The 22,397-nt window shown below is 36.3% G+C and overlaps 1 protein-coding gene across 2 annotated transcripts in view; it reads left to right on the top strand.

Moving 5' to 3' along the window:
* The first annotated feature begins 231 nt into the window (after positions 1-231).
* Positions 232-22,397, top strand: part of LOC121656680 (ectonucleotide pyrophosphatase/phosphodiesterase family member 2) — a 47,598-nt gene continuing 25,432 nt past the window's right edge. For both annotated transcript variants that reach the window (XR_006013440.1, XM_042011798.1), the window contains exons 1-20: positions 232-473; positions 4,681-4,786; positions 8,413-8,562; positions 9,178-9,303; positions 9,401-9,461; positions 12,017-12,114; positions 12,296-12,375; positions 12,657-12,776; positions 13,915-13,970; positions 15,252-15,317; positions 16,145-16,217; positions 17,105-17,213; positions 17,459-17,584; positions 17,678-17,709; positions 17,858-17,985; positions 18,356-18,434; positions 18,591-18,678; positions 19,091-19,257; positions 19,355-19,415; positions 20,626-20,765. Coding sequence is in view for 1 of the 2 variants with exons in the window: in XM_042011798.1 (XP_041867732.1) it covers positions 279-473; positions 4,681-4,786; positions 8,413-8,562; positions 9,178-9,303; positions 9,401-9,461; positions 12,017-12,114; positions 12,296-12,375; positions 12,657-12,776; positions 13,915-13,970; positions 15,252-15,317; positions 16,145-16,217; positions 17,105-17,213; positions 17,459-17,584; positions 17,678-17,709; positions 17,858-17,985; positions 18,356-18,434; positions 18,591-18,678; positions 19,091-19,257; positions 19,355-19,415; positions 20,626-20,765 (2,061 nt within the window). In the remaining variant the exon portion in view is untranslated. The remainder of the gene's footprint in view (positions 474-4,680; positions 4,787-8,412; positions 8,563-9,177; positions 9,304-9,400; positions 9,462-12,016; positions 12,115-12,295; positions 12,376-12,656; positions 12,777-13,914; positions 13,971-15,251; positions 15,318-16,144; positions 16,218-17,104; positions 17,214-17,458; positions 17,585-17,677; positions 17,710-17,857; positions 17,986-18,355; positions 18,435-18,590; positions 18,679-19,090; positions 19,258-19,354; positions 19,416-20,625; positions 20,766-22,397) is intronic.

Consider the following 22,397-nt stretch of genomic DNA (forward strand, 5'->3'; position numbering starts at 1 on the left):
CCCCCAAATCAACCGGAAACATTTTGATGGTCTAAAATCTAGCCTAATCAGTTGTCCAGGCTCATGTGGGGAGATTATCCAAACCGTTCCCTTCCCCTTGTGCGCCTCCTCTTGTGTCTTATCCACTCACCTCCTCTCTCTTGCTCTTCGTATGTGTGTGTGTGTGCGAGCGCGCGAGCGCGCGCGGTCAGCTCAGTGCTGCTGACTGTGTTGGACTCCGGAGCGTCACCCCGACCTGACGCACTCTTGTACCAGAGCGCAGCTGTCACCGTTACTTCATGCTCATTGGCCCAAGACCGAGAGAAGCAGGCAGAGCAAAGGCAAACAAGAGTGAGAGAGAAAGAGCTGGACCCCTGCGCTCTGCTCCATCGATCTGCAGAAGTGCCTATTTCGGACCACAGATTTCCGAGCTTTGGGTCTTTGGGAATACTAAAGGTGGATTAGCCGTTTGGAACATGCAACTGGAAAATTTGGTACGGTAAGACTGTCACAGTGTTGTTGTGTGGCTCTGGTGTCGCTTTGTTTTAGCTTTCATTCGGATAGCCGAAGTGTTTCCCAGCTCCCCACCTCTGCCCCGAAAAAAAAGAGATAGCATTGTTGCAGAATTGATATATCGACCTGACAGTGACAGATTTCTTTGCCTCGCATCAGCGTCGGCACTAAAATTTTGGCTTTTACCTCAAGAAAGTGGACATTACATAACTCTTAAGAGGGATATGAAATATGGAGCAGCTATGGCTGCGGTTGGTCTGACAAACGCTGCGCAAGATGCATGATGATGATGGATTGCCCAGAACAGCTCAATGTCAACAGTAACACAGGTTTGTTTACCTGGGGGAGGCAAATGTAAGCAAAAGCTGTAGGTTAATGGTTACACCGTGGATTGCCTTCGTTTCCGTCCGTCACGGTGTGGATTTAAGCTGCATCATGATCACAATAACTGAAGATTTAGTTGTCAGTCACCTGAGAAGTCTGTATTATTAATTTCCAATGAAATGCTTCATCCTGTTTAAATCATATAGGCTAATTCTTGACAGAAAATGTTACGTTTAACACTTAAAATAAAAGAAGTAAACCTAGTTGTTTTACTTTCTTTTTCTTATTAAACCATCTGATCTATTTTAATTCACGGACAGTTACCGAATGTCAAATAAATGAATAAATAAATAAAATAAAATAAAATAAAATAAAATAAAATAAAATAAAAAAATATATTTTCTTTTCTTTTCAAGAACAAAAGGGCCCATTTCTAAGGACCTGATGATGAAATATGCCACAATAAACCACAAACAAAAACCTCCTGACACTAATATTGGAAAATGTGGCCCATATCTATTTCTAAAAAGATGAATGCAAAGCCAAGAAGAAAACATCAGAATAATATCAGACTAAAGCTGAATCTTTTATTGTAGGCCCATGTCTTTTTGTGAGTTTTTTAAATGAAGGAGTTTGGGGATCTCTGGGCAGAAAGATACTTGTTAGTTCTGATGATTGAAGCAATTGAAAGATGATGGCCCACTTTCAACATTGTCACTTCTTTTATGGGACCCTATATAAACATTACTGATATAGGCTGACCTTTTCATTTGTTTATATAGTTCTAATTCTGACACACACACACAAAAGAGTCCTGTGATGGAATGGTGACTGTGATGGTGGTTGAAAGAAAACAATATGAACTTGGCAAATAATCTTGGCATATCTATGAACAGAAGGGAAGCTGAAGTGAGTCCTGAAGAAATGTCTGCCTAATTTTTCCTCTATCTTGTCAAATTTTACCATTTTTTTTTACAAAAAGAAAGTTGAAATAACTGCTGTTTTAAAAGTGCATTTTGTGTTTAAGCTAAAAAAATAAAAATAAAAATAAAAATAAAAAGAACTATTTAACAGCCCAGTTATCTGTTTTTGCCCACATCAAACCAGGCCTAGATTAAAAAAAAAAAAAGCTCATAAAAACTTTATTTTTGTAGGCTTGTCAGTTTTGAACTCCAAAACTGACAAGTTCAAACGTTTTTTACTTCTATTTACTAAAAATAATAATAATAAAAAAAAGATGCCCTTATCATAAAAATCATTTTCTCCTTTAATGAATCTTTCAAATTGGGCTAGCATGTAATCATGGCTACTCTGTACTCTGAGCGTTGGTACTTATGGGCATTTAAAAAGAGCTATAAACTTGCTCTTTATAAAGTAGGGATGTTTGGTGTCATACAAAATGATGTGATTTTCCACCTCCAAGCGTCTCGTCGTCCATGGTGTCAAGTGCGAAGTGAGACCCTCTCTCACCTGATGGCTTGGTGCCTGTGCTGTCAGTTATGCTGAAACCAAAAGCCTGCACATAGTGGTTTATTTTTTAAATCGACCACATCCACTTTGCTTTTCATCAACTGACTTTATTGCCTAAAAGATCCACTATGCTCTAGATTGATGTGGTTTCCAGGAAGTAAGGCGCAAAAATAGAACAGTTGCATATTTTTAGAGAAGCTGAGCATCACGGTGCTTCAGAGGCTTTTTAGAAACGCTGTGCGGAGCAACTGGTGGAGGCACTCTGACTGACTAAAGTTGCTGCGATCAACGGTAAAACTTTGCACTTCCATGCCACTTCCGCATTCAGTGGAACATAGAGGTAACATGACTTGAAATAAATCTTTTTAGTCCCAACCACAGCTGAATTTCTTAAATTTGTTTTGGTTACAGTTTGGCACAGCAACAAAAACCTGGTGAGGTACCCATATGTCCCATGTGTGGTGATTAGTGGTGATTTGTTACCTAAAATTAGTCCATGTAATAAATGTATTTATTTTCCCTTTTATATGACAGCTTCAATATATGTCTCTGTAACTGTCAGAGCAAAGCGAAAAGCAACCATGTTCAGTAAATAGTTTCACATTTTAGTTAATTTATAAGGTTTATTCAAGGATCTCAAATTCAGACTTAAAATGTTCAAAAAATATTAATAATATTCATTCATTCATTCATTCATTCATTCATTCATTCGGGAAGCTGGGGCTTATCAAAGCAATTAGCAGGTGAATGGCAGGTACACCCTGGACAAGTCGCCAGTCAATCACTATGCTATATATTTTTGTGTAAAATACAAAATACGACATTATTAATTTATATTTTGGTAATCTTCAAAGCAGTCTCATCTCACAGTGATATAGCAAATAAATATGATCTCTGTAACAACATAGTACATAGCGGTAAAATGCAATGTGTGCTGGTGTCTCTAAAAAATAGTTATTAGCAATGAATTAATAATGTGACATAATGTTATGTTCATTTTATGCATTTCTGTGAGCTATTCAAAGGGTCTGCTGTCCCATAATGGCCCATAATTTGGGGCTCACTCTAAACGAGTGCTGTAGCTGATCTGAAGCACAAATATATATATATATATATTTTTTTACATGAATCCCAATTACTAGTTTTGATATCTTACTTTTGGTGAGTCAGTTAAGTTGAAATCAGGAGCCAATAAATTGCTTCAATTTGCATTGAATGATTGAACAGAGCTTATCCAAGTTAATCTATTATGATTTAGTACCAATTGTGGCAAGACAGCAAAGACTCATGGGAAATACATATTCAGCTAGAATTTAAGCTTTTGTGATTGTTGTAAATTTGATCTATGCTCTTTACTGCCTGTGTTATGTTTACATTTGGGAATATTGTGGGAATGTTCTGTTTGAATGTTAAAAAGACACACACCACTGGTAGCTGTGTTTAGAAATAAAGCTGCTCACTGTTATCGGTTGTTTTCTTTCAATATTTCTTGGTGTAGTAATATACTCCCAATTTAGAAACTAAAATAACATGTTTGCACAGTTACATTAATTTCACATTTATTGCTTTAGAATTAATCATTTAACTTGAATCTATTAAGTTTATTTTCCATGAAATTGTGTCAGTCATTCATATTATTTATTAGAAAGAAACTAAATAAGTTGAGTAAGTATAACTTAAAACTATTAAGTTAAATAAACTGAACTTGAATAAACTTAATTTAATCACTTGAACCAAGGAGGTTCAACCATTTCCTAGTGTTTAACTACCTTACCTGAAGGAATCTTGGAAACAAGTCTAATCTATTATGCTTTTAATGTTACATACATGTTCAGACGAGCTTAAAAGATTTAAGGTCTTCTTCTTGAAAACATCAATGATTTCTGTTTTTAGCATTTTAATCATCCTGCAAAAGAAAAGTGGTCCCAATTCTGCACTTGACACGAATCTAAAGGCTTATCCTTGAGGTTAAACAAGAACTTTGGTGTAATTTTTGTTCATTTTGTGATTGCAGTATATAGTAATGAATGCAGCACTCTGCTAATTGTAACTGGACTGTTAAATGAATCTTTATCAATGTTGGGTTGAACTCATTGACCTAAAAGAGCAGTAGAACCAAAAACCAACTTCAGCTCTTTCCCTGGCCATGAACATGAACATGAGAGGAACTCAGAAGTGAGAAAAGGGACAAAACAAGCATTCCCAGTTTAGACAGAAAAATATCCAAGTGACCACTTTCCCATTTTAAATTGTTTTTCAGTAGGACGTTAATGCTCTGCTCACTTGTGAGCTGCCGCTGAGCCAAATGTTTAACATCAACAGTGAGCAGTGGAAAAAAAAAGACTAAATAAATAAATAATAATAAAAAAAAATGTTGTCTTTGGTTTTGTGCAGGTAGTGGTTGTATTTTGCCTGTGGGGTACAGATGTCAGCAGAGCTTACGTGTTTCAAGCGAGCCGGCCTTTAGAGGGAGGAGACAGCGCACCACCTCAGACTAAAGGTGAGGAAAGATTTTGATCATTGCTTTTGACATGATTTTCTTTAATTTAATTATCATATTCTTTTATAACTGTTAGTATGATATTTTAGTTTTTAACACAAACTTTTAAAAAAAATCATGTTATTTCATAAAGATGTTATTGCATTTTACAGTCTTTTGGTGCCACAGAATTAATAGTATGAAGTGATTTTAATGTCAAGAGGTATTACCAACAAGCACAGAGGAAGCTGGCTCTGATTGGGAGTTTACAGCAGTCTTTTGAAATTAAATATGTGATATAACACAAACTTTGAGCTTTTACCTAATTCCAGGAATTAAAGATATTATATTGTCAATGGCCTCATGTGCCTCGTTTTTTTTAAGTCGGTCTCAAAATGTTTTTATTTGTGTGCTATCTTCATTTAGTCTTTACTAGTAACACATTTGCACATATTAACAAATCTCACAAGCATTACCTTTACTATGATATCAAAACTATTCAGATAGCTTTAGTGGTTAGAGAGATATGCTTATGTCATTATGTGTATGCAATTTTCAAGCTGCGGCTTTAAAAAAAATAGGCACTCAAGAGGTTAAGGCCAATTTAAGGTTTCCATTTCTCCTTACCTTAGTCAAGGAGCTCCAATAATATAATATAATAACCTTAATAATAATAATTGTCACACATTTTGCCAAACTTTATCTGCATTACAATTTCTGCTTCAATGATTTTGTGAAATGTTGCAGTTCTGCAGAATTCACTTTAAAAATGGTACAGTTTTTACTGGTCAGCCTGAAAGTCATTGATTCCTTGCCACATGTTGCTGCTTTTGGCCTCAGTTTACAGTTGAAAGACAGCAGGGGAAATAAAGCAAGTTTACAGCTTTCCTAGACAACATTCAGAGCAAAGGCAACAGCGTAAAAAGTCGGAACTGGGTGCTCTCCAAATCCTATGATTCATTTGATATCTTTGTTGACTTTGTTGAGCTCACACGTCCCCTTGACCCCTCTTGTTCACAGATAGTTGTGGACAAGGAGTCCACAGCCATCTGTTGTACTAGCCCTCTGTCCTGCTGGGTTTTTATATACCACTATGGAATGAGCTCTCTTAGCAATTACTCAACTGTAACTCCCAGCCAAGAGCCATGGCAGATGTAAGACTCAACTGCTGTCACTCATATACATATGTTAATAATCTAAGAGCTAACCATACTCTTTTCTTTTGTTTAACTATGACACTGTTTTCAGTCATTCAAATCCTAAAATTCAGAACAAAGTTCAAACATAGCTAAATTGAACCACAGTTGCTTCACAATTTAACGACATAGACTTGTATTTCAACAGGCCCATAAGTTGCACAATGAAACAGTCTTTAGTGAAAGTCACCGCCCCCCTCAGCTTTGCTATAACATGTTTAACTTGAAAAGAGGATGACTGAAGATGGAACTCCTCCACAGGGATTGAAAAGCAGATGCTTCACAAACACCACAGACATTGCTCCACTCTTGCTTTCCCACCTCTCTGATATTCATATTGGTGTGCATTTCATGTAATGTCAGCTCTTCTGATGTACTCAAAAACAACAACAAAAAAAAAATTTAATCAATCTTTATCCAGCAAAGTTCATTTATGAGGCAAGGTCCAGTAAAACTTCATAGACAGCTGTTTTTGTCATTTGCCCAGGTTAACACTGCTAACACCTGGCGAGTTGGTTGCTAAATTTACCAAAATTTGTGTAGCCATGGTTTTTTTGCTAGTCATTCATTGCTCGCTGGTCTGGTTCATTCACAACACTGGTTTTCTCTTCTATATTGATATTAATTGCTTTCAAATGCAAAAGTGTTTTAATATGGAATATTTCAGAAAGCATGAATGAGCCATTCTAATAGCTTATTCATGCCAATTGACAAAACAAATGAGAATTTAAGTTTAATTATACATGTCCACTGAAGCTAGAGCTGCTCCAGTTGGGGGTAAATATATAATTAATTTGTATTTCTGATGATGCTTAACTTCGTTTTGTTGGATTGTCATCATTTATACATGAAATTAAACTATTTTCAAACCTAGCTGTGATCCGTGGAGCTGAATGTTTCTCTCATAATTTCACTGTTTAGATAGTTTGATTCAGTGATTCCCAACCCTGGTTCTCAAGGCCCGCTATCCTGCAGGTATCCTGCAGAGGTTTCTCTGCTGCAACGCATCTGATTCACATTTAATGGATCTCTGACCAGCTCTGCACAAGTCTGCTATTGAGGCAATAATTTGAATCATGTGTGTTAAAGCAGGGAAAACATCTGAAGTCTGCAGGACGGTGGGCCCTGAGGACTGGAGTCTGATTATTCGTTGAGATTACTAGACTGACTTTGCTATCCATAAATGAAAACCAAAATTTTCTGTTATCTATCGGTCACAACTGACATCAGCTGGATTCAATTTTAGGCTATGTGTCCACAAAACTTTTTTTTTTAATAGTAGAGGAAAATGTATTCTATACCTAATCTGCTTCTAAATGGGTGAAATATTAAATTATTACGTCCACCAGGGAGGAGGTCATGTATTTGGCATCATTGGTTTGTCTGTCTTTATTCAGGAAATCTTAGAAATGGAATAAGGAACAATTGATTAGATTTTGGGGGTGATACATATCAACGTCTGGATCCAGGAATTTTTTTAAAGGATTCTTTACTATGCAGAGATAGTGATAATTTTGCTATTAGAGCTTCTAACTCAAAAATAATGCAGTCATTTGAAAAAAAAAAAAAAGTAATAAATACATAAATAAAAAGTAGAATTGCCTGGAGGCAGTAAGTGCTCTGACTCCTTCTAGTTAATCTAGAATTTGGCCCCTTATGAATTCAAACTTCACTTGAATTCAATTGCCCAACCTGTTCCTGTGTTCTGGTGCCTGGAGTGCCTAGCTCTAACTACCCTATTAAATTAAATACCTCACACTCCTGTCATTTAAGTTAAAAGGGGACAAGAAAAATCAGCCAGCTCCTTGGTTAATATGTTACATTTACTCTTACAAATCTGATTGGACTGAACCATGATAATTAACAAAGAGTTACCCAAATGCATCAAATTGACCCAACATATAGAGTATACATTTAGTTCAGTCATCAAAAGTCTCTCTCACTAAATTAAAGCATTTTGGTTAAGATATTTGACAATGTTTTAAAATTGTCCAGAGATTTGCTTTGGCTTTTAAAGAAACACACACTCACCAACTGCATGGACACAGTTGAGTTATAAAGCAAATCTCTTCATTTAATTATTACTATGGTGACAAATTGCACCAATTATCCCCATAATTTGGTCAACTCCTGGGTCAAGTTGACCAAAATTCTACATGCAATATAAATAATTCACTTAATAAAAATGTTTGTTGTACATGTTTTTCACACTAAAAAGGTGAAGGCCATAGAGTATCAGTTGGGAAAAAAAATTCTATCAGTTTCTTAATGAACAAACTCATGAGTCAAACTGAACTAAACAAGTCACAAGAGTGAAAGTGTAAACTCAAACACATGGTTTTCAAACAATTTCTTCTACTCTAAAGGGAAAGGATGAGATTTCATATCTGAATTAAAACTGGGAAATGTTTGCATCAGTTGTGTCTGACTGTAGCCCCTTGCTCCCTACAGTTGACTCAGCGTGGGTCAGCACAGCAGGCACCTGTAAGGGGAGGTGCTTTGAGCTGGAGGTGGCCGATCCTCCGGGATGCAGATGTGACAATCTGTGTAAAACCTACTACAGCTGCTGCTCTGACTTTGATGAGCACTGTCTGAAAACAGGTCAGTTTTGCACAATATCACTTCTCATGATCTTTTTTTTTTTCTTAACTTTCTTTCTTTTTCTGTTTTTTTGTTTTATAGAAAAGCCAATAAGTAAAGATTTGATTGTTTTTCATTTTAGTGTTCTAAGTTTTCTCTGATTTCCCTGTCCTGTTTGTGACTGTCATACAAAGTCTATTTCTTATGTTCTATACATATACATATATATATATATATATATATATATATATATATATATATATATACAGGAAAATAGTCATAGTTATCTTAATGTGTGCAGACAAAAATATGTGCATGTTACAAGCATCACTCTTATGCACATGTCTATTTATAAAGGTTACTATTACTGCGCTTATTACATAACTGCTACAAAATAAGCTTGTACAAAACCATATTTCTCATCTTATTCTAATTTAGACCATGGCTGGAGGAGCCAAAAGTAACCACAGTTCATCTTGAAAATATTTAGGCAGCAGAAGGACATTTTCCAAAACCAAGATAAAGATATATATATATATATATATATATATATATATATATATATATATATATATATGTTGTGGAACCAATAGCAGTGAAATTTCTGTAATGAAGTGCCTTACTCTTGTGTTTCAGGCGGAGGTTTCGAGTGCACGCAGGATCGCTGTGGGGAGGAGAGGAATCACAACCATGCCTGCCACTGCTCAGAGGACTGTTTGGAGAAAGGAGACTGCTGCTCCAACTACAAGTCCCTCTGCAAAGGTACTTGTCATTAGGCATTTTCACAATAAAATGTAGAAATTTATTTGAAATCAGATTTAATATGGGTGATGACTGCATCTTCTCATTTCTTTATGAGGTGAGACTTCATGGCTACATGAAGACTGTGAAGAGATCAAGACTGCTGAATGCCCTGCAGGGTAAGACTGTTAATAATATTCAGTAGATTTAGTAGATACAGTAATGGTACAAATCATGCTGTCTTCTAGTTTAAAGTGGAATAATTATCATAATCAATAGCAAGTATTTTACAGCCAAGATGAATCTCAATTTAACAGACCCACATTTTAGACAAAATCAATAAGTACAGTGATGTTTGTGTGCACTTCAATGTGTGTACACTATGACATAACTATTACAGAGTTGAAGGACTTGCAAGAAGCATACACACACAAAAAAGCTTCACATAGCGCACCTAAAATGATCTTTAATTACAACCCAATTGTAAGTAATACCTTTTTTTTATCATTTCATATTAGATATTAGCTCATCTTTAATTTGGTGGTAGCAGCATGTCTCAGACAAGCTAAGTAGCATCAACGTCTGGGAAAGGAAGGAGTCAGGTATTAAACATTTGGGAGAAGAAAGTTGTCCCATTCATGTCTCATATATTATTCTAGTTGCTCAACAGTCCTGGATCTTGTTTGGTACAGGGTTCTAAAGTGGCTGCTGATAGGAAGCTCGATGGTCCATTTTTTAGTTTAGAGAATGCAGCATCCATGATTTCCAAAAAGAATGTGTTTATTCTGACAGAACATTCCTTCACTTTGCCCCAATCTTTTGACAAAATTGTGTTCTCTAGATTCCACAATTTGTACACACATTATTTTGCTGTTTTCCAAAACTCTGCCTTTTAAGGTGCTCTTTGTTTTAATCTCCAAACATGTTATTGACCTGTTGCCATGTAACCCAATGTTCCTCTTGTTTTCTTTCATACTATCCCTTGATCTTTTTGTGGTCCCATGCCAGATTTTTGAGATGCTTACATCATTGTGTTTAAAATAATTTAGTATTAACCATTAGATGAGTTAAACGTTTTTATTAAAAGGTTAAAATGTCTTACATGTTAGATGTTTTGTGATTAAAAAAAGGCTGTCTTTTACTCATTTACTGGTAATCTGACTTATGTGTGCACTAATGCAGAATTCCCCTTAATTCCTTTTTATTCAAGTAATTCCAAGTGGATAAATTATAAGCAAATAAGGATCATTAAGTGCAGTCCAGAATAATCTAATTGTATATAAAAGATTTATATAGCTTCAAGGCCTTAAAATGAATAAACTGGGAACGTTCCCAAAGTTCTTATACATAATTTAAATCTTAACAAAATACCAAAGAAATACTTGCTAAGTGAATATGACAGACTATTGATAGTCTTCAACTTGTTATCATGAGATCACCACATGCAAAAACACACTTGCTAATTTTTTCCAATGTGACAAAGTTATAGCTTTCTTTGCAGCTTCCTGCAAATAAAACAAATTTAGGACTCCCACAAAGGGATTAATATGATCTTAGTCAAAACTGGCCACTTTTATGAAAGATGGCAACTTTTATGGGCTATTGAAGAGGCTATATACGGGTTGAGTGTTATTAAAGTATTCTTTTAGTGTGTTGATGGTTCCAGTTTAAGTAAAAATGTTTTAAAAAATCCAAGATGGTAATAGCCACAAGGTAAAACCAAAGTAAAATAAGCAGTCCTAAAACCAGTGGGGGATGTCATTTTCAGAGGTGATTCTTGAGTCTCGGGGGGCCCCAAGGAAAATTTCACAGGGGCCCCTCCAACCAGTGTTCATTGCCCTTTTATTATGATAATGTATACTTATAATAAGGACAATAACATTTTAATAATATTATTGTTAAATATGTTGTTAAATTCTACGGTTGCAAATTTTAAATGGCTTTGATGACTTTCACTTTTTCTACTTTTACTTCTTTTACTATTATCCTTTAATTAAACAGGGGCAATAGGATTTAATGTAGTTTCAATACAGAATATAAAACTATATGCTGAGACCTGCATTATGACCCTTCGGGATTACATTCACAGCTAATACAGTACATACATGAGTAGTTTTTAGAAATATAAAGCCTAACGGACATGGAAAATAAAATATGAACACCACTTGTATACAGCTATCATCCATGAACTTAAGTAGTACATATCAGATAACTTAACATTCCTAGATTTACAGTTAAGCCGAACTACACAGCTTTAATGTGATATTATCAAAATGATCTGTTTTTATTTTCAGTCTCCTGACACCCAGGTAGTCATTTAGCTTCTGAATTATCTGCACTACTCATCACTATTTTGGTCTTCTCTTTAGTAGTTTGTTTTAATCCTTCTTTTGTCACTGCCCGATTGAAAACTTCTAATTTTTATAAACCTCTTTTTTGTTTACATAAGATTCACAACTACTAGTGGAAGGACGAGAGGTGGAGGTGGGGCCCCTTTAGGAAGTTCACTACTGGTCGTTGTTATTGCAAACCCTTAACAGTGTCACTGCTCTGTCTTAATTCAAAGTTGGTTGGGCCTCGGAGACCCTTTTCTGAATCTGCCTCTGGTAACGTTTGGGCTTGTTCCCATTCATTTGTCAGCCGTTCTCCTCTAATGTTCTCAACATGAGTATTTTACTCCCCCATTCATCATTAAAATAACTGCAAATATTCGTATAATTTCTTTGCTCCCCAGTTTCATCCGTCCTCCTCTCATCATGCTATCTGTCGATGGGTTCAGAGCCTCCTACCTGAAGAAGAGCAAATCTGTCATTCCCAACCTTCACAAACTCAGTATGCCGTTTTTCCTTATTATTCCTCTGCCTCACAATGGAGTCATGGTGATTGTGGGGTGGCTGATTCTGTGAGGAAAGATCTTGTACATTTTTAATATTTGAAAATAATTAGTCTAGATGCATGTGTCTAGTGAGGGATTTTGGTTTGTGCTTAAGAGTTTACACTTGTCTCCTTTCAGGAACTTGTGGTACATCAGCACCATACATGCGACCAGTATACCCATCAAAGACCTTTCCAAATTTATACACCTTAGCCACAGTAAGTAAATTGTCATAATGTAGAGTAGAGTAATGTAGAGTTTTTGTTTGGCAAGACGAGAAGTTACAGTACAGCAAGCCTGTTAATGAGTACTCATATGTTTAAAGCTAAGTAAACACAAATGTTTGCTAATGGCCATGTTAAATTTGCCCTTGTAGTCTGTTCTTGTTGTGACACTGCTGCAGAACTGATTCTTTATTGATGTTTTAAGTTTAAATGGTATGTTTTTTTTAATAATCATAAGTTTGCTATTATAATTACAAATGCTTAATATTTTACAGGGTCTTTACCCAGAGTCTCATGGGATTGTGGGAAACACCATGCATGACCCGTTTTTCAATGCCACCTTCAGCTTACGGACAAGAGAGAAACTGAATCACCGCTGGTGGGGTGGACAGCCGGTCTGTATTCTCCAGATTGGGATGGATTGTTATTGACTGAAATCACTTCAAACTCTCAGGCTAGCAACATGAACCATAGTGAAAGTGTGCTGTGGTTATACTGGTTAGCAGTTACTTCATTACCCCTCAATGGTTTCACATGAGCAGCCGAGCTTAGAATAAAGTATAGGAAACATACAACAACCCGGTTGTGTTTAGAAGGAACTTAAACTAATCAACTTCATGTGGTTGCAGTCTCAATACTAAGCTATGCCAAACACCACTAGTTGTTAGCCACAGCACTGTGACTATAGCTAATGACTGTGTGACTGTAACTAATGTGTCTCCAAGGGCAATTGCCAATTTTTCTTGGTTTCAAATGCATTCAGCAGATAACTCAATAAATGATTAATAGACCACAACTTCCAGCTCCACACACTGGTTACTGTTTGAATGCACATAAAATCCTAAAAGCATTTTGTTTTCATCAGATGTGGTTATGTGAAGGCATTTTGGCAGGAATTGTCTGCTGTCCACATAACTTTATGCACATGTCCAAACATTCAACAAACTTGAATGGTTAATGCATTTCAGACTGCAGAAAAAAAAAAACTATTTCAGTTATATCAGGTGTGTTTCAGCAGGGAACCATCTAAAACCTTCAAGACATTTTTCTTTGAGGTTCTGAGTTGGTGATTCCTGATTTAGACATTGTAAATTATAAGTGTTTCTCCATTCTGGTCCTCAGGTGCCACTACCCTGCATGCTTTAGATATTTATTTAGATACTTAACACACCAGTCTAAAAAAATGGTTGATCAACAGGCCTGCAAAGAACTTGATGGGCAATCCAGTTAATCTGAATCACATGTGTTGGAGTTGGGAAAGATCTAAACCATGCTGGGCAGTAGGACCTTAGGACCAGTACTGAGGAACACTGAACTAATTCATCATGAAAGTCGATAACTAAGCACATTTGAAAGAATTTTGTGTTGCCTGAAATTATAGCACCATTTCCTGCTGCATTAGTTAATTGTTTTAATAGTATGGTAATTAGTTTTATTTAAGACTGAACAAAATAGTTAGCATATAGCACATGGAAAATACAGATTAGCCATCAGAAACTAGATTTTGATCACTGTCTTTCTTCTGTTCTGCAGATCTGGATCACAGCGGAGAAACAAGGAGTGAAAGCAGCTTCTTTCTTCTGGCCTTGGTACTTAAGTTAGTACTGGAATATTTTTCAGTAGTTTTAGACATTTGACTGTATTTAGGTCTAAAAAGTCACAGTAGGAAATATTTCTTTTCCAAACTAGAATATGTCTATGACCTTTTCTGGGCTACTTCAGTCACAACTTGCTAAAGCAACACAACCATCCCTGATACCACCAGCTGATGAAAAAAACACTCTGCAAGCTTTTTAGAAAAAAACAGATGTAAAGGCCCTTTACATGGTAATGTGTACTGTTCATTTTGTCTTTAAAAAGGACTACAACTAGTATCTGATCTTGAAGATTAAAAATACAGGTTTTTGAGAGGACAAATAATGTTATTAAATTTTCATATAGTTTGTTTTGAGATGAAACATAAGTAATATTTGTAAATCTAAAAACTTCAAACATACGAAAAAATGTAATATCCTACTCTGGCTCTCAAGGGCCACTGTGCTGCACTGTCCTGTTTTAATTGTTCCCTGCTTCAACACACATGACTCAGATTAATGGGTCATTGTGCAGAACCTGACAACAAGCAGTTGGATCCATTTAGCTAAGGAAGGACAGTGGCCCCAGGGGGCTAGAGCTAAATAGCCCTGCATGTTTGGTATTAGAACAAAATTAGTAAGAGTGAACGTTGTTACGATAGGAAGGTGTAATTATACAAGTGCAAAATTAAAATGATGAACCTAAGAATATCAAAGTTAAAAGCAACATTTTGGGCCTCTATTTTGTCTTAATAGTTTTCAAAACAATTACTGTAAATGGAAATGTAGTAGAACTTATAGCAGACAAATGAAAACACTTACGGGGTGGTACTTACACAACTGACATACTCACCATCCTGACAGATTCCTTTCAGGAAACATACACACTTGCATGATGTAATGATCACAAGGGCAGGGAAAGACTGACCAACAAAGATGAAAACACATGCAGGACAATACCCCCAAACACCCAGTCACAACAGAAACCACTAACGATTTGAGATTTGCAACCAAGAGCCTCAGTGAACTGATTCAAAGAAGAAAAGAAGGCAAGTTAAAAAATGGCAGATGGCATGTAAAATGATAGCAATATCAATAATGTCAACTGTAATTTAGCTATTATTTATTGTTTTAAATAGGCAAGTCCCCATGCAAGTCATCATATGTTTTTAGATTTATCAACACAAATAAAAAAATATACACATCTACCAATCAATTGTCCCATAAAATCAGCCATATTGAGGAATTTTTATTGGTAAACCTTAAAAAAATTCTTTAATGTATATTTTTTTTCAGGGTGATTCCTCTTGAAAGGAGGATTTTGACCATCCTGCGTTGGCTGCATCTGCCTGATGAAGAAAGGTGAGTTAATCTCTGCTTCAGATAATGTTGACATGAATTTGGTTTTTAACAGAAGGAATTATATCAAACGTACACCTATAGTTACCATGGTATTTACAACAATTGTCTGGATATTTGTCCAGTAATTCTTAAAATAGTTAAAGTAGATCATTCTAAATTGATCATTTGTTTAATTTTCAGTCATTTTTGTGTTAATTAATCCAGTCCTCAGACACTGAAAGTGACCATTGCTCTCTTCCTAAACTTGTGTCATTATAACAGAAATTAATGGTTAACATATAAAATCCCACCTTTAAATAAAACAGATTATTAGAAACTTTTTGGTGTAATTCTTCCAGCACTTTTTCATACCCATTTCGTGATCAGGGCAGTTCTTTTATCAGTGAACTCATACATTCCTTCTGGTCAAGTGTGTGAAAATTGGAGTGTCTGGTGAGCTTGAATGAGCAGCTGCAAGGACAAGCTGTTTTTCTATGCAATTTGTGCTGAAAACATGTACCAGTATGCTTTAAAATGTCAGATCCAACAAAAATAAGATGTGTTCAGTTGGTATGAATGAGGTTCTGTTTGTTTTACAATTAGTTGAGATTATCTCTGTTGAAGTTGAGGACTGCATTGAATGTTGCACCACTGTTGGTTTAGTGAAGGGGCCTGAAGGGGAAAGGTGTTGTTAGATACTTGCATCAACAGGCAAACTAGTTTCTGAGCTGAACGTGACTTCTGAAAAAGCACACACTAAGTCAATGTACTGCCCACATAATGCACTGACAGCAAAATGATTTTGAACCAGAGTTAATAGTTATATTGCTGTTGTTAACTCTCTCCAGGCCTTATGTTTATGCTGTCCACTCAGAGCAGCCCGACACCTTCGGGCATCGCCTGGGACCATTTAGCAATGAGGTAAGGGCAGGACCTGAACATATTGTCTTCTGCTGCTTATCTAAAGATGGGTCGTGGGGACAGCCACTTAAAACTAAGACTCAGACAACATTATAATCCATTTCATTCTGAGAAATTGTCTTTAGTTCTGGTATAACAACTGTACAGCACAACAGCATATGGCAAGATAAGAAAATAAGATCAAGAAAAAAAAGAAAATAACAATAATGAGTAAAACAAATCAGTGAAGGAACACATCCCCACTGAGTTGAATAGCAGTGTAACATAAATAGCAAAAAAAAGCCAAGATCTCCCTTTCCTCATCCACTTCTTCCAGTGCTTCTGGGGAATCTCTGAGTGTTCCCAGGCCAGCCATCAGGCAGATTGTGTTTTGGGGCCTCCTCCTGGTGAGACATACCTGTAACACCTCACCGGGGAGGTATTCAGGAGGCATCATAGCCAGATGCTAAACCCACCTTATCTGACTCATTTTGATGCGGGGGAGTGGCTCCTCTACTCTGAGCCCCTCCTGGATAGCCGAGCATCCTACCCTACCTCTAAGAAAGTGGCCAGACACCCTGCTGAGGAATCTCATTTCGGCCACTCGTAGCAAGAATCCAAGATACTTGAACTGCTCCACTGGGGACAAAATCTCATTTCCAACCCAGAGGGCACTCTATCCTTTGCCAGTTGAGGACCGTGATCTTAGATTAAGAAGTACTGATCCTCATCCCAGTCGCTTCACACTTGGCTGAGAACCTCTCCAGTGAGAGCTAAAGATCACAGCCTGATTAAGCAAAAAGAACCACATCATCTGCAAAAAGCAGAGAGTCACGGCAGACAGGAGTCTTAAGTTATTGTGTCATAAATTTGCCTCGATTTTTAACTTTTTTTTTTTTTGTTCTTAGTTGGACAACCCGCTGAGGGAGATTGATAACATCATTGGACAGCTGATGAATGGCCTGAAGCAGATGAACCTGCACCGATGTGTCAATGTCATTATTGTAGGAGACCATGGTACTGTATGATCTGTGATATCTTCAGAGTTTTTTTTTATTCTATTTCATCTAAATTACATGTAACAGATGCAGATAGTTTTGGTTAGATAGGATGTCTTAGTTATGAGCTTTACAATTTTGGTCTCCATCTCGACATGAAGATGCTGGAAGGAATTAATATAGTTGATGCTCTAAACAATAAAAAGCTTATTTTGTTAAAAAATTATAGAATCATGGATTAAAGGTGGCTTTATTTTTTAACAGGTATGGAAGAGGCCCACTGTGACAGGACAGAGTTTCTTAGCAGCTATCCTCTCAACATAGACGAGATCTTACTGATTCCTGGCTCACTGGGCAGAATACGTCCACGCGACCCAAAATCCACAACATGTATGATAAGAGTGACTGGTTTTAACTGTTGACTGTGTCAGACCTGTTTAGAATATAAAATGAGTTCCACATTTCTCAATTTCCTTTTTTCAGATGACCCAAAAGTTGTGGTTGCAAACCTCACTGTGAGTAACACAATATCAGAGATCTCAATACATACATCACCAAACTTATCTGCTATTTTTTTCACAAACTGTCCAGTGGTCTTTTCACTGTTTGTGGGGCAAGCAGAGGGAAGGGTCAGGTCATTCAACTTTATATTTGCTGTTTCAGTGTAAAATGCCAACTCAGCACTTCAAGCCATACCTAAAGCAGCATTTACCAAAGAGACTTCACTATGCCAACAACCACAGGATCGAAGATGTCCATCTGCTGATGGAGAGGAAGTGGCACATTGCCAGGTAACCTGAGACATCCTGATCGAGATCTGGTACAGATGGTGTTAAAATCTAAATAAAGCCCTGTCTTGTTAAAATTGAGACGTAGATAAAGAAATAAGACTACCACAAACTCTTATTCCTTCTGTCTTTTGTTGGATATAAGAACTTAAACTTGTCCGAATCAGGATCTAAATATACTTATAAGTTCATGTTAGGTTGTGGTCTAGTCAAAAAATGTTTTAGGATGATGGCAGTTACGTTTTGTTCACACTTTGGCTCTGCAATTAAAATAATTCAGTCTCTATATTTTGTGTAACATAAAAAAGGTTTCACTTCAGCCAATTCTGCTCAAACACTACAGAAATTTAATTGCTGGAAAATTATGTTTCAGAAAAATGCCAGAAAAACTGAGGACTCGATGTGGTTTCTTTGGTGACCATGGCTTTGACAACAAACTAACCAGCATGAGGGTACTGTTTCAAGTGTCCTACTATGTCCTCTGTGTGTGTGTGTATATATATATATATATATATATATAAAGCAATTTTAAAAAATCTAATTTGACTTCATATATTTGAGCTCTGCTTTTCTCCATCTTTGTATATGTTTTCTCATTTTTCCTGTAGACTATCTTCATGGGCCATGGGCCAAGCTTCAAATTTCATAAAAGTGTGCCAGAATTTGAGAATATAGAGTTATACAACATCATGTGTGGTGAGAATTATCTTGTTTTTCCTTGATAATGAGAAACAGTGCAGCACTTATGAGTTTAGAAAAGTGTTGAAGATTCAAGATTGTTCTTCTCATAAGTTCTGATTAGTTAAAAGGAAGTAGGAATTGCTAATGAAGTCTCAGCCGTACTGTACTGTCCTGAAGAGCTTTTCATGATCTCAGTCACAGTTAAGAATGCATACTATTTAATAGAAGAAATTTGGCATCTCATAGTTTTGCATTGGTATCTGCTTCAATATGCAAAACATTTTTTTTATTAAAATCCTTACAGTATATATAAGTACTGATGCTTTGCAAGGTTTCTTAAATTTCTCAAAATGGCAAAGCAAATTCAAATGATGTATCTGAGCCTTGCAACAAACCTTTCTCTGTCTGCTGTTTGTTTTCACGTCAGACTTGTTGGGGTTAAAGCCAGCACCAAACAATGGGACATACGGCAGCTTGAATGACATGCTGAAAGACCCACCGTTCCATCCCACCATGCCGGAGGAAGTCATGCCTCCATCACCTGCATCCGACGACACAGTAACCCACGATCTGGGCTGCAGCTGTGATAATGAGGTCAGAGCAGAGGGCAGTAATACCATAAAAACGATTATTTCTGACATCACATAGATTTCATCTGGCTGTAATGTTCTACGTCTTTCTCCTGTTTCAGAATGAAGTGGAGGAGATCATTGAAGATTTTAATCCTGTACCTGATGGAGTCTACAATTACAGTAAGTTTTTACTATATGTTTTTTAAGGATAAAAACACAGCTTGAATGTGGTGAAGAATATAAAATTAATAAAAAAAGTAAAGAAATTTGTGTTTGGTCAAAGGTTGCTCTTCTTTAATACTACCAACTGGTGTATTATACATCGCTGGAAAGCTTTATTAGTCACCTTTAAAATGAGATATAATTTGTAAAAATAATGTTTTTAAGAAATGAGCAATAGAGTTAAGTGTTTAGATAGTTTCTCAAAAAATTTGCCAAAATCCCCTGTATGCACTCTGGCACGTACAGCAAGCAGGTAATTTCATCATCTCCACTTCCAAATTCTGGTACTGATCCTCAACTCTGCGGAGGAAAGTGTTATCCTGCTGGAGGATGAAGTTAGGTCCCAGATTCTGCAGACAAGGGATTGCCACAGGCTCCACATTCTCATTCTGATATGTCTGTCTATAAATTAGGTACCAGTCATACATCTGTAACTGGCACACATCTGGCAGCACTTGAATCTCAAAACAAGAGTTAATAGCAACAGAAGAATTGTTGGTTTTCACTGGAGGCACTACTGAAACGTTTAGCTGTGTTTCCAATTAAACAAAAGCATGAACCTTATTTCATTCCCTTTATACTTCATTGTAAAGGTGACTAATCAGGTTTTGTAGTGATGCATAATACAACACCAACTGGTATTATGAAAGGGGATAAATAATCAACCAAAAACAAATTTCTTTCATTTTTTGTGCAACTGTAAAGGTGGGGGTATTGAAATCCATATTCACAACAGAAGGTGTAATCCTGGACATTTTACTGTGAAAAGTTGTCTGGACACACTGGACACTGTTGTGTTACCAATCCATTTATGTCTATCTCTGGAGGTTTCAATCACAGCTATCTCTCAATTATACTTCCAACTTTTCAATTTCAATTAAACTATTCAGTTCTGAATGCTCACCTTGATCTTGTATTATCAACATTTCTATCCTGATGGGAGATGAGAGTGACCCACCATAAGTAACAAGGTTTGATGAGTGTGACAGTTTTGTAGGTCACTGCCTTCACAGCTACCACATCTTATTACAGATAACGGAATGATGCTAAACACAAGAGTAAAACTAATCTTGTATCTGGATTTCTTGAGAAGTGTGTTGGCTTCTTTATAGAAATATTATTCAGAAAGAAAATGAAGTTTACAATAGCTAACTGTGTGTGTTTGCAGACAGCACACATCTACCATTTGGTCGACCAGCAGTGATGTTTGAAACTCAGTACAATCTTCTTCATCATGTGGATTTCATCAGTGGATACAGCAAAGAGCTGGCTATGCCACTATGGACAGCATACACACTGCCTCGACAGGTAGGACACAGGCACACACACGCATGGTGAAAGCTTGTTAAAAATTACATCAGTTTAATTTCTTTATATAAATTGTAAATAAGAAAACAAGGGATGTGAAATGATTATAATTTTCAATCAGATTAATCACAGCCTTCAAATTAATTAATCACGATTAATCATAGCTTACAAATTAATCATGATTAATCACCATTTGCAACTATGCCTGAAATTGCCCTGTTTTTACTGTATTGTATCAACAAAAACAGCCTATGCTTATATTCAGTATTAACTGACCTTCTGTTGGATAAATGTCAATGTCCAAGGGTCAGTAAATGCAGCATTTAATGTACATTGTTTTAAATATGTTCATATGTTGTTAAATGTAAATATATTGTTAAATATATTCATATGTTGTTTTAAATCATCTCTACCATCTCTACCGTTCATATATCATCATCTTACCAACCGTCTCCATGGTGAAAATTTCTGTATTAAAACCTGCAGATGTGACGACTGAAGTTAAACAGCCAACATTGATGAAGAAACTCTGATAAAACTGGTGATCTTGCTAAAACTATGTTTTTCCTTTTATCACTGAAGTGTGTTTGTGCAGCAGTGATGAATGTCCTACAGCAGCATCACCCAAAGTAAATACCTGTTGATAAAATAGATCATTGGCTGTTTGTTGTACAAGTTTTTCTTTGCTTTTTTACATTAGACCACCACTTTAGTTGTAATAATTAGTTCAATATTTCATAAAATCTGGACTTAAAAATGTCTCATTTGTTCCCCCCTTTTTTTGGTCATTGCTCCTGCCTGGTCCCCCATCAGAACATTTCTAGACCCGCCCCTGCATACCTCAAGTATAAATCCTGTCTACCACCAGCCAACTACTGTGTTAGAGAAGGGTCCTGCCAAAAACAATACTTTTGGGTAAATATGTGGTGGTCTGACCCATGAACCGCTAGTTTCCTCCTTCTCAGCTGAAAGATAAACAACTGCAACAAGAGAGAAAAGCCGATCAGCTGATCTGACAGCCATCATGATGCACGGAACAACATGAAAAATGAGGCAGGAAGCAGCTGCTGCACAAACACAGAGACAACAAGAGAGTCCCTAGGCAGACATGTTTGTACAAAAGGCAGGATAAGTTAAAAAAATAAATAAATATAAAAATACAGGAAAAAGTGCGGGTGTGGATTCCTCTCACCTCTCCACATCGCACCATCATAACAGAGAAATGACGGATTTTGGGGGCTTGTCTTGCCGTGCATGCATTAATTGCCATAAAAATATTAACGCAATTATTTACATAAATTAGTTACTGCCATTTACGTGTTATTTTTGACAGCCCTAAAAAAACTTGATCTACCAATTTAAGTGTGTTATGTGTGCATTATATGAGTGTTTTTCTTTTGCTTTAATTACAACAGAGCTATTAATTGTTAATAGACTGTTAAAATGCCAAAGTGTGGAATTAAAAGGAAAACTGGAACCTGCCAATGCCTTAACAAACTGCAAAAACAACAAAAAAGAAAGTCAAAACTAGTTAGAAATAATAACCATACAACTTTTTACAAACGTGCCAATGACTTCAGTGTTTAAAAAGAAGTCAGGGATGCCATCATAAATGCTATCAGGATATTTAAC

This window comes from Melanotaenia boesemani, chromosome 17 (assembly GCF_017639745.1).
Source record: "Melanotaenia boesemani isolate fMelBoe1 chromosome 17, fMelBoe1.pri, whole genome shotgun sequence".
NCBI lineage: Eukaryota > Metazoa > Chordata > Actinopteri > Atheriniformes > Melanotaeniidae > Melanotaenia > Melanotaenia boesemani.